Source organism: Danio rerio, chromosome 19 (genome assembly GCF_049306965.1).
Source record: "Danio rerio strain Tuebingen ecotype United States chromosome 19, GRCz12tu, whole genome shotgun sequence".
NCBI lineage: Eukaryota > Metazoa > Chordata > Actinopteri > Cypriniformes > Danionidae > Danio > Danio rerio.
This window is the reverse complement of record NC_133194.1, coordinates 8119911-8132986: the sequence shown is the minus strand read 5'-3', so window position 1 is coordinate 8132986 and position 13076 is coordinate 8119911. Positions and strand designations below refer to the sequence as shown.

At 33.9% G+C, this 13076-nt stretch overlaps 2 protein-coding genes across 3 annotated transcripts in view; one reads left to right on the top strand and one right to left on the bottom strand.

Moving 5' to 3' along the window:
* The window catches only part of mhc1uba (major histocompatibility complex class I UBA), a 28251-nt gene extending 22992 nt beyond the window's left edge, over positions 1–5259 (bottom strand). Inside the window, 2 exon segments of the mRNA NM_131471.1 lie at positions 3893–4153; positions 5132–5259. Of these exon segments, the coding sequence (NP_571546.1) occupies positions 3893–4153; positions 5132–5186 (316 nt within the window). The 5' untranslated portion in view covers positions 5187–5259.
* Positions 5260–7417: 2158 nt separating this feature from the next.
* tapbp.2 (TAP binding protein (tapasin), tandem duplicate 2) lies at positions 7418–12132 on the top strand. 2 transcript variants are annotated; one of them, NM_001130611.1, is made up of 8 exons: positions 7452–7612; positions 7698–7892; positions 8205–8453; positions 9027–9386; positions 10307–10630; positions 11229–11327; positions 11451–11470; positions 11582–11619. In NM_001130611.1, the coding sequence occupies exons 1-8, from the start codon at positions 7474–7476 to the stop codon at positions 11591–11593; spliced, it is 1398 nt and encodes a 465-aa protein (NP_001124083.1). In that variant the 5' UTR covers positions 7452–7473; the 3' UTR covers positions 11594–11619. The 2 variants fall into 2 exon arrangements, with proteins under 2 accessions (XP_073786500.1, NP_001124083.1); XM_073930399.1 differs by lacking the exon at positions 11451–11470 and having other exon boundaries at positions 7418–7612; positions 11229–11346; positions 11582–12132.
* Positions 12133–13076: the final 944 nt, after the last annotated feature.

The window sequence follows — 13076 nt, the reverse complement described above, 5'->3', positions numbered from 1 at the left end:
ATGTTTCCTCCACACAATTTCTGTTTGTTGTCAAAGCTGATCGCTGCAGAGGCGTGGTTAAGTAAGTTAGCCACGCCCAATACTTCTGTGAGAATTTAACTGAAAACAAACAGGAAGTGCATTTTCAGATTTCAATTTTAGATTACAACCGTGAACTATTTTTCATAACGACATGCACAGATGAACTGTTCACCACTAAAACTAGCAATGTGAGCTAACTATAGCAACACGGTTTCATTTCATGTTAACTTGAAGCTAGTTTTGTTGAAGAAAACCAGCTAAATAGTAAATGAAATACGACAACAAGACGCTGGTGCCAGAATTAATTATAATTATTGTCGACTAAGTGAACGTTCATTTTTGAAGTAACTTAATAAGCATGGCTAATGACATAACAGTGCTTGCTTCTCAATGTGCATACTTTCCGCCCTAAATGATTGAATATAATAAATGTATATACTATTGAGAACAGAAAGGTGGATAGTATGCACATCAAGATGTAGGTTTATCGATGGCTCACATGAATCGTTCATAACAGAGATTCAGTCACAAACGAATCGACACAAACGACCTCCCTCAATTAGGAGTGAAAGTTGGGCTGTTTCAGGACTGATAAATTCAAGGATAATATATTCGCCTGCACATAAATACACACTTTTTGTCGGCAATGGCCGTGAAAATTATGATTTTCGTAATTGAAACAAATATCTGCACCACCGAGAAAACTCCTGGTGCTCTTGATTAGGGCTGCACAATTTATCGTTTGAGCATCAATATCTGGTAATCACAATACCATGATACCGTGAAACCGTGATATTTTTATCCAAGGTTATAATACCATCAGAATCTTATACCGGCCCATGCCTAGTCATGATAAGGAATTTTGTTGTGTGATATATTGTCACAGATCTTGTTGTGATCAGCGATATTTTGTTGTCATTCTGAGATGATTTGTTGACACTGACTATATAAAGATTATATAACAGAAAAATAATGCTGATAGCCATAAACACTTTAAAACACACACCATTCTCAAGGTTATTTAGATTCTATCATTTGATGTTAAAAATATAAATGTCCTATTATATATATACTTTTAAATGTCCTATTAGGTAAATCCCCAATTATAAACTTTGACACAGACAAATGTCATTGTAAAGGGCTTTAACATTATTTGTGAATTTGTAAATAAATACTGCAACACTACAAGTTATTAAGTTCATCTCTAAGTATTGCACGATAGGTCAATATGTCAAACATATTGGGCAATTAACGTTTGTTTGGGTTAGTTATATATTCAAAAAGAATGATCACTTTAGCGATGACGATGCTCCATTTAAATGGCACAGGATTGTGTAAGGCTACATGACACAGCGTTTGTTTTTTATTTCCATCAGAAGTCATTTTTAAATAATCAGTCCAGGAGGTGGCGCTGATCAACAGCAGTGTTAGTTCAAAACGTTAAAAGCTCGTGAAACAGATTAAACTATCATTTCAAAGCTGTCCAAACGTGACTATTTATACATATAAAGCTGCCGACCGGAAGTTCAAGGCATCCTCCTTACACCTGAACACAAAGCATAACAGGTAATTTTGCGTTTTATGAAAAAGGTCTATATATCTATGAGCAGGGTTCATACACATTTTTAATACTAAATATCTTTTCCAGAAGTTTTTCAGGACTTTCAAGTAAATGTAAATGACCTAATGTTTCATGTAATGTCTATGTATACCTAGTAAATCATAAGAAAAACAATGCACCTTCATCTTCAGCATATCATAAAACATGCGACTATATACATAGTTTAAATGAATCTTTATATCTATGTTTAGATAATGGTCAGACAGCACTAATAATGTGAGAGTTTGTGTTTGGCCATGGACAGAAAAGAAGTAAAGACAACTGAACCATATTTAAGTAAACAGATTTTTGTTAAACTGATTTCCATGACTTTTCCAAAACTTTGTGGGTTAATCTTTAAAAATAAAAGGTTTATATAAGCAGCTGACTCTGCAGACTGAGACACAAAACAGCTGGAAAAACCCTTAAATATAAAGAACAGGTTGTAAATAAGAAGAGCTGAATGCACGGACGGCTTTTCTGCATGTCTGTGTAAGTCTTTGACAGATTGTTTTATTTATTTATACATTTGTAGAATTTTCCGCAATTTTTTCCCAGCCTTTCAAGCATATTTAACTTTATTCAAATGATTTTTGATTCATTTCTTTGTTGTTTAACTTAGATGTGTATTTTTATTTTTCTGTTCCTTTGTTTTCTGCCCTTTTGTATTATTTTATATATAAATTCATCAAGTAAATGAGTATTAGAGCGTACAATAAAGCACAGAAGTGCTTATAATGAAGCACTTTCATTATAATCACAGTCCATATAGAAATATGAGATATGGAATAAATGCAAATGACAGAAATGACACAAGTTCATGTTTAGATTTCACATATTTAAAATACATATATAAGTCATATATGCAGCGTATATCACAAAAATGACCGCTTACGTACTTTTTACAACTATTGGAATAACAAATAGGCTACATACAGTTGAAGTTAAAATGGTTGAAGTCTAAGTGGTTAGCCCTCCTGTGAATTTTTTTTTCTTTTTCAAATATTTCCCAAATGATGTTTTAACAAATTCAGTAATTTTTCACATTATTTCCTGTAATATTTTTTCTTCTGGAGAAAGTCTTATTTGTTTTTATTTTATTATTATTTTTTTAAACTCTTTTAAGGTCGATTTTATTAACCCTCTTAAGCAATATTTGTTTCGATTGTCTATAGAACAAAACACCGTTATACAATGAATTGTTGCTTAATTAGCCTAGTTAAGCCTTTAAATTGCACTTTTAACTGAATAGTAGTATCTTGAAAATTATCTATAATATATTAGGAATAAGTTATTAAAACCATTGTGTTTATAAATGTTGAAAATGTTTTCTTTCCGTTAAACAGAATTTTTGAAAAAGAATATCCAGATGGGCTAATAATTCTGACTTCAACTGTATATACTACGTTCAAATATATTGGCTACAGTTTTACAAATATGTTCATATATAGTCATATATCAAATTTCTCTGCTCTGCGCTTGAATAAGACATTTGCACTGTAATCTTCAGACTGCCTTCATTTCTTCATCTTCTTATGATGCTTGTAGGACTTTAATCGTTTCTCCAGATCACTTGTATTTGTAATTCATTTTTAATCATAAAAATATATTAGATTATTATATTAATCTATATGTTATTATTATAGTGAACGGTTAATCAGATGAGAAGTGGAATCTGCTGCTCGGATGTACAATAATTCCATTCAGTGTTTAATTATCTTCTGTCTATAGCAGTTTTTTTTTAACCCATGTCTACAATGGGCACGACTGGACAGAGAAATTCACACTGGCTGACAAAATGACAAATAAAAATCGTGACATCTACTTGATCTAATTAAGACTGAAAGGGCGTCTGGAGAATGAAAGGGGACTAAAGACCATCAATAACATATTAGATCAGCAACTTCCATTAAAAGTGAAAACTAAAGATCTTGAGGAAACATCTCTTTCTCAATCTTTGTTTCAGTCTCGTTCAGGTCATGTATTCTTGTTACAATAGACTTGAGTTAATAGTGTAATGGGTCTTTTACAACTGTGATCACATTTTAATGCTATCTTTATTCCTTGGCTAGTGGGGGACATCTTGGTTATTTATGTCTTTAGCCTAACTTTAGCATGTGACTTTTATCTTATTTGTTTAAAATGTCTATTTTTTAAATGTGCTTGATAGAAAAAAAAAGATCTGACTATTTTTTTAACATGTAGCACACAATATTTTTAAATGTTATTTACTGGTGTTTTACTATTATTTGTTACCTATTAATTTTTTACCTTGTGTTTGGTTGAAGCGCTCCATCACAACTTTAATGTTGTTCTTGAATACTTCAGGATAGCCCAGTAGAATGTTAGTTTGTTGCTCATCATATTCTTTCCCGAGATTATCTTCCATCCACTGGAATTGGCTCTTAAAGCGGTTGGTCTTGCTGTCGAAGTACCCCATCAACTGATCATCTATGAGATTCAGTGCCACAAACTCTGGAAACTCAGTCAACCCAGTTGTTCCAGTGTAATAGGCTTTCCAGCTGTGGGTTGCTGAAACAATAAGGAATTTTTTTAAGCTTATCATGGTGAACCTTATAACATACAAATAACAAAATACACTAAAAAACAGTTTTAGCAAATATTTATATGTTGAAATATATATGCTTCTGTTAAAGCAGTCAACATATTTTGACTTGGTCATATTTTTATAAGAAAGCCAAATACTTAGTGCACCAAGTATATTCTAATTATAGATAAATGTTAAAAATCATACAGGCTACAAATTATATTATTTATCCATACACATTTTATGTAACTGGTTTGTGAAATAATGTAGTCCTACAGTCAGAATATTAGTCGGTTATACACTGTAGTGATATAAATTATATAGATAATAATTCAGTCATAATCAGTAGTCTGATAGTAATATATATATATATATATATATATATATATATATATATATATATATATATATATACATTTATGATAAATATATGAAAATATATAACTTATTTGAAATGAGAAAAAAATAAATGTCAATGAATAGTAAAAATTACGGTTAGCCTTTGTTTTACTGCCATCTAATGGGTATAACATGAATTGCATAACATCGTTTCTGATAAACTGACATGTAACCGAATGCACACAGTAGTACAATACAGAACAGCACATAAGTACCCTTTGTTCCCCTTCTAAAATAAATATTTTTTTAATAGTCAACCTGTTAAGTTCTGCAAAACCAGTCTGCCAGTAACCTTGTTAACCTTTTTATTGTTGTTGTTTATTTATCCAACATTGTTGTTAAATTTCAATGCCGTCAATGCTTTTTAGCAACCAAAAGAACGACTAGCCTATGGTTCCCAATTAATTAAAATCAACATTAAAGTTTACACTTTCATTGGTAGGCATAATTAATTTCGCATATGTATATTAACGCCCATATTTACTGACTTTTGCGATTTTCTTACATACTTTATAAATTCTCAATTTCAAACATCCACATTAAAAAGAGACAGCCAGACTCACCACCACTAGCATACTGTAGACAGACGACTAGCAGCAGACCTATTAGCGACTGCATTTTTTCTGTTTTTTACGAGATTCAGAAGAACTACTTCTCTGCTTTACAAATCCCCAAGTGCGATTGTCCTCTTTCCAGATCAGACAGAGAAATATGAACCGCCAACCCCGCCTTCAATCCGGCGGACAAGTAAATACTGGCCAGTAAAAATCCAGAGCTGATGCAACGTCAGAAATTACCAGGGTAATCGTCTAAACCCAGTTTGACTACGAAAGTGAAAGAATTGTTACCTAAATACGCTGTCTGTTTTAGAATTGTTTTTAGTCTTTGTTTTGCCTTTTTATTCAGTCCTTTGATTTTAACATCTTTAATTGGATTGAATTTCAATTGGTTAACAGTGTTGGTTATAATATAAAACGCAAATCACCATCAAATCAGCTTTTACTTTATTTTACTCCAAAACCACTGTATGTGCATTTCAGTTATTGTCAGCTTTTTCTTATGTAAACTCTACGTTTCATTTACACCACCAGCCCAGTAATACCTATTCAAACTTCACAGTAGACAACTGACAAAAAAGCAGCATTTCATCGTCTATAGACCTATACTGTAAATCAGCATCTCGTGCATATTAGTATAATATATTATTTACATGCTGTAGCCTATCAATTGCTTATTTGTTTTTCACCCCTACATGGACAACTGTAAAATCTAAGAAAAACTATTAAATTTGTTCCTTCGATGGCAAATTTATCTATGTTGTCTGTAATACACAAACAATGAATTTCTTAATACAAGTGATTTATCTAAAAATACTTATTTCTTCTGTTGAACACCCAAGAAGATATATATATATATATGGAAACTAGTAGCCATTTTCTTAGTATCTGTTTTTTCCATTAGTTAGGTTTTCAGCTTTCTTTAAAATATCTTCTTGGGTGTTGAACAGAAAAAAAGGAAACTCATAAAGGATTGGAAACACTTGAGGGTGAGTAAACAGAGATTATATTTTATTTTTGGTTGAACAACCCCTTTAAATTAAAATGAAATGAATTAGTTTTATTTTCTTAGTTTTGGTCTGTAGAGTACAGAGGATAATAAAATAAATGAATTTAATAACATTAAATGACAAAGTAGCGACACGGTTGCGCAGTACTGTCGCCTCACAGCATGAAGGTCGCTGGTTTGTGCCTCGGCTTAGTCAGTTGGTGTTTCTGTGTGGAGTTTGCATGTTCTCACTGCGTTTGCGTGGGTTTCCTCCGGGCACCCTGGTTTCCCCCACAGTCCAAAGACATGGTAAATTGTCAGTAGTGTATGAGTGTGAATAAGTGTGTATGGATGTTTCCCAGTGATGGGTTGCAGCTGAAAGGGCATCCGCTGCGTAAAACATGTGCTGGATAAGTTGGCGGTTCATTGCGCTGTGGCGACCCCGGATTAATAAAGGGACTAAGCTAACAAGAAAATAAATGAATGAATAAATGACAAAGTTACTGCACAAAATAATCCCAGTTTTTTCATTCTCAGCGCTCTTGTAAAACACAGATAAATAAACAGACATTTTATCTGCAAATGATGCAGATCAATGATGCATTTTACAAATGGAAATGGTGCAGATGCAAATGATGCATTTTATTGCAAATGATGCGAATCAGGTAAAATTCTGGATTTATTTATTGAGAAAACCTATCTATGTTTCTTTTTTCACTAATTTAGTTTACACTACCAATTAAGGTTTTCACACCACCTAAAAAATAACGATATTCAAATAATTAAATAAAACATCACTGACTATACAGGCTTGGGCACTGTTACCCACGGGAGAAACAATAAGAGAGATGGTATTTCCCTGTGTCCTGAACTGCACTTTAATCACGTGATATTATGACAAAAAGCCTCCTGCTTGATATTCATTCGCATTTAAACTATTGTTGGTTCAGAGCGCCACCCAGTGGAAACCACCACCCGAAAAAATTAAATAGGCCCCCTACTCCACCATGTGTTGGAGAAATTGCATTTAGAAGCCTAGCTATTCTAGTTGTTACTAGATTTTTAAATGATGTTACATCTGAAAGAATTCACACGAGAGCTGTTTCAATCAAAATGCTATATATATATATGTATGTATGTGTGTGTATATATATATATATATATATATATATATATATATATATGTGTGTGTGTGTGTGTGTGTGTGTGTGTGTGTGTGTGTGTGTGTATATATATATATATATATATCAACACTAAAACCCTCCTAGTATCAGTAGTTAATGCGCATGCGCAAGACGCATAGCGAGTGTTGTGAAAGTGAAACCTTAGTGAAAAGCCACTGTTGTGGGAAAACCCCCAAATGGTTCTTTTTCACGCCAAACAGGGCATTCGAGAGTTCATACACAGGTATCATTTCATTTTAACCTACACAGCAACGATGTCTGAAATATCGACCATATACAAGATATCGGTCTTCGCATTTACACTGTGTTTTGGTGGTAAGTTTTGCGGCGCTTTGTCACTATACTGTTTTAGAACTTCAGTCATTTGTATGATCACGGACCCTATTTGTTTCTCTTGCAGTTTGTGGTTCTGCATGTCCGGTTCTAGAGTGCTGGTTTGTACAGGAGAAGCCTGGTCATGGAGGAGGTTTATCAACACCAATGAGTCAAGAGAAATCTCTCATGTTCATCAGAACTGAAGCCTACAGTGAAGAAATAAAGACTGAACTGCATCCTCCTGCAGACATCAGCTCATCCAGAGTTTACTATGTGACTGGTCAGTGATCATCACCATTCGAAGACGTGTGTGTTGACTTGTTCAGACCAAGTAAATCCTTAAGTAAATGAAGATTTGGGTAATGTGTACTTAAATTAAATAAATACTTTTAGGTTTACTCTAATGATTGTACAACTTGTATAGTTTCAGCTATCTCGCAATTTTTAAAATGTGTTTGTGTCCATTTTCTGCACCAACCGGATCCAAAACTACAGTCACAAATGACAAAGAGTAATGACAACTTGCTAAAATGTGAAACAACAAATACTATTTTAGATAATAACTAAACTTTATTGCTCTGTCCTCCTCCAGATCCAGCAGGCACATTCTGCAGTGCTGCTCTGAATCCTCCTAAAGGCTCAGTAAATAAACCCAAATGTGAGATTAACCCCTTCATGCCTCACGCCTCCATGGTCAGATGGGCTTCTGCTCTCACTGACTCCGCCCAAAGTCCAGTCTACCTGCAAGCTGATTGGTTTTCAGTGGCGGCACAAGGCCTTGATGAGCAGCTGACACTGTCCAATATTATGAGAGCGCCTTCAGCTTCTAAAGAACCCAAAGGTGAACAGTTCAGTTTCTTATATAAATACTAATTATGAACACCAATGGTCAAAAGTTTTGGAATATATATATATATATATATATATTACTGGTTTTAATTGATTTTTTTTTCTGTGTTGGGCTTCATATTTTTGTGGAGAGTGTTATACAACACCATTTAAAGTACCACAGTAAATCTTTTCAAAACGAAAAGTAAATACATTTATAATTTAAACATATAGAAATGTATTATAAATTGTTTTCATTCAAACTTTCTTTTCACCTAAAAATCCAAAAAATGTAATGTATGAAGCAGGAAATAATGTTATCAACATTAAAAAGTAAAAGTAATTTTTAATAATTTATAAACAATAATTTGTCATCGTTGTGAGCAGATTTGGCCTTTTGTTAAAACATTAAAATATCCTATTGACCCAAACTTTTGACCGGCGGTGGATGGTATATATCTGTATAATACAGATACAGAGTAATATATGTATTTGCATAATGTTACATGTCAATAATATACTGCATTACTAAAACAGTAAATAGTAACACTGTGCTCACTTCTGTTTTTCTCTCTCTACCTCAAAGTGATCCTCAGTGTGTCCAGCAAAACTCCAGTGGTTCGCTGTAGACTGGGAGAGCCGGTTCTGCTGGATTGTGGCTTCTGGATTGATCCGTCTTCTCCTCTTCACGGCTCTGGATTCTCCATCGAGTGGCGTTATCAGTTCAGGGGTGAAGGACGGCTGGTGCTCGCTTACGATGGCAAGAACGATCGCTTTGCAGAGACGTCAGAGAGCGGAGCTGAAATGGACATCACAGGCCTCTATCAAACAGGCAACGCTTCTCTGATCCTGGAGGAATCTCAAGTCAGACACTCGGGAACTTACATCTGCACAGTTTACCTTCCTCATTTGCTGGCACAGGTTGCTGTGGACCTGGAGATCGTTGGTGAGAGAAGCGAGTGCTTCAGTTATTATACATTTGGTGGCAGAATCATATAGTTTAGCCATCATAATGCATTTTGTATATTAAACTATATTCAAGCCAAATATTATTCAGACATCATATTATTCATAGTACAAATGACAAATTCCCATCAGGGAAACCACCAACAATCAAGAATGCATGATTATATACTGTCATGACTTTGCAAACAACTTATGTAATTATAATGGAAGTCAATGGGGCAAAAACAGCCACCAACATAACAAAATGGTAGTAAATTTGAACAATGCAGAAGAGTTAATGACTAGTCTAATTTTGGGCTATTGTTAAATATCTATAATATTTTCAGTCAGATTTAGCCAAGACGTCTATGTTTGGACACCTGTTAAATGTCTTTTAAACCAGTGTTACCCAACCCTGTTCCTGAAGGCACACCAGCAGTACACATTTTCAACCTCTCCCTTATCAAACGCATCTGAATCACCTCATCAGAACATTAGAGAGACTCTAAAACCTGAGGTTAATGGGTCAGATAAGGGAGACTTCCAAAAATATGTACTGTTGGTGTGCCTCCTGGAACAGGATTGGGAAATTGCTCTATATCAGAGGTGCCCGAACTTGGTCCTGGAGGGTCTAAACTCTCCAGCAGAGTTTAGTTCTAACCCCAATGAGACACACCTGAACCAGATTATCAAGCACTTTTACTAGGAACTTCCAGATTTAAACATTTTCTACTTTTCCTCTGCTGTTTTTATCTGTATTTATTATATTAATCTTCGTTTTAATCTACAGTAATAACTTCTGTCTTTCTCCTTTCTCCAGAGCCTCAATCTCACTCCATCCACGCTTCTCTTCTGTATTTATTATATTAATCTACAGTCATATCTACAGTAATAACCTCTTTCTCTCTCCTCTCGCTCCAGAGCCTCCATCTCTCTCCATCCTCCCCTCTCCTCTTCCTCTGCTGGTCCCGGGACAGGTGCTGTCGGTTCAGTGTGAGGCGTCTGGTTTTGCTCCTCACACTCTGGATCTGGGCTGGGAGTTCATCGGGGCTGATGGGAAGGCCCTCTCTCTGGGTCAGGGCAGTGTAGTGGGTCACAGAAGGGCGTCTGATGGCACCTTCAGTCAGAGCAGCCGTCTGGAGCTGGACTCCACTAAACTGAGACTCGCTCGGGGCGGAGAGATCAGCTGTGTGGCCAAACATGACGGAGGAACACGACGAGCCTCTGCTGCACTCAATGTCATCGGTGAGATACTCTACAGTTAAAATTATCAGCCATCATGTGTAATTTGTATTCTAAATTTAACTCAATTTTGTCACACAGAAATTCTTATTTATCATATAGATATATTTTTAATATCTAAATGTAAATAAACATCTTCTCAAATATATGCTTGCGTTTACACGGTTAAAAAAATGTCTTGCTTCCTTAAAGTTTTTAGTTGAATCAAATAAATTTTTCTAGTCATCTTAACTTTAATCAATCAAACTGACTAAAAATATCAAGTTAAACTTTGTATAACTACAAAATATGTAGTTGAAACCTGATTAACTTATTCAAATAATTTTAAGCAACATAAAAATATTGACTATTTAATCTTTTAACATAATACATGTACAAAGTACACACACTTTAATTAACAACAGCCAGAACAGACTTTTATTGTGGATGTGATTAATCGCAAATAATTTTACCCCAACACTAATAATGGAGAATGTTCATATGCTTGTGTAAGTATTTATTTTAGATTATTTCTTTTTCTTTTTGCATTTATTTTATATATTCTATTATAGTTATGTGTTTATTTTACTTATGTTTTTTTTGTTGTTGTTGTTGGTTTAAGGTGTGGGAGCTCCATCTATTGAGGACTCGATGGCGATGGTCGCTGTTGCTCTTCTTCTTTATGGCATGATCAAGTTTTTCTCCTGGACATTCAGCTCTGGTGAGTTTTAAGGAAGTCAGTAAACTCACACTAGATGCGGTGTGTGATTAAAAAAATGACTTTATTAAACATACAAACGCATCAATTTGAATGCAGTTATTAATTCATTTCTCTTTCATGCAGATGCTGAATTAAACGATAAGGTCAGTATATATTCTCGCAAGCTCTAAAAGGCACTTTCACTGTTTCATTGACAAAGATTTTAGTTTCAACTGTCTGTCTGTTTATTGTGTGTGTTTCTGTTTGATCTCTAGAAAGAGAAATAATCCTGGATCTGGGGTTTTACATCTCGTCTCATTGTGAAGCTGTTTTTAATCATTCTTGAGGGGCTAAACAATATGCAGTAAAAATGTTTGTAAATAATAGTTTTAGCTTGACTTTAAGAATTTTAGACTGCTGTATTTGTGTTTGGCATGATTACTCTTCACTGTAAAAATGCAGGGTTCCACAGTCATTCATGTTGCATTCATTAACTTAACACTTTTAAGTGGATTAAAGATAAAACAATTGAGTTGTCTCAAAAGAATCTCAAGAATTGTGTTGTTTCAACTAATTTTAAATAAGGAGTTTGAACAAGCAGCAGAAATCTTTTTTTTTTTTTTGGGGAGTGTTTGTGAGTGTTTTATATGGACATATGTTGATGCTGGATGTACAGAATTAGAAAATAAAAATATTTAAACATACAGTCATGTTATTTAAAAAATACTACACTCCTACTGCCACTGTTTACTTTTAGGACAAAACTGTCTGAGATTTTTTGCTACATGAAATGAACCAAACTAATAAAAATTGTGCTGAAATTCAGTTGTTTACAGTAATAATTTGTTTTAAGCTTTAAATATTTTCACTGTTCTGAATCTCTATGATCTTTACCTGACTATAGTGACTCTCAGTCCTTAGAGAAACATTGCCCATTTTAGATTTTGTGCTAAAAATAAATACAATTTTAGCTAAATACTTTTCTGTGCTAAAATACATATTACAGAAGTATTTTTACTGTAAGAAAATCTGTATTTTTCAAGAACATACTCAGACTTTTATACCTGTAGCAAAATTAATATTTCTGGAAGAACATATTCAAAAAATGAATATTTATATATATTTTTTCTGTGTCAATCTATATTTTTTGTAAGAACATATTCTGTCTTTTAATTTCTGTAGCAGAAATAAATGTTTTTGGAAAAAAGTATTCATAATTTTTTTTATTTCTATAACAAAATCAATAGTTTTGGAAGAACATCTTTTGAAAATTATGTTTTCTCCACAATATATTACAAACAATGTGAAAGAAGCTTGCATAATTGTTAAACAAGAAAAAAAAATTGTCATTTGTTTCCACCTATCATCCTTGAGATGTTTAATGCATGTAAATTCAGTTAATTGGATATAATATAAGATCCAACAGTAAAAATACATATTAGGACACATTGGATCAAGGGAAAGATGAATTTAACAATGAATGATCAATAATGAAAACCTGCTCCATTGCTCTCTGGACCTCAGACTGGGGTGACAGTTCACATTTTAACAAGACAACAACCCTTAGCAAAGCCAAGATAACAAACATGCGGCAATGGGTCGACTGTATGGATTTCCCTGAGTGGTCCAGCCTGAGCTCAGACCCGAACCCGATTGAGCATCTCTGGAGAGATTTGAAAATAGCTATGCAACAACACTTTTGTTTCAGTCTGATGGACCTTGATTGGTTTTACAAAAAAGAATGAGAGAAACTGACCAGAATGTAGGTTT

Bases quoted from the DNA above. Each gene is read 5' to 3' on its own strand.
- tapbp.2 (NM_001130611.1), top strand. From the start codon at position 7,474: ATGGTTCTTTTTCACGCCAAACAGGGCATTCGAGAGTTCATACACAGG. The intron at 7,893-8,204 runs GTCAGTGATCAT...GTCCTCCTCCAG, and splicing joins CAGAGTTTACTATGTGACTG to ATCCAGCAGGCACATTCTGC. The intron at 11,328-11,450 runs GTGAGTTTTAAG...TCTTTCATGCAG, and splicing joins CTCCTGGACATTCAGCTCTG to ATGCTGAATTAAACGATAAG.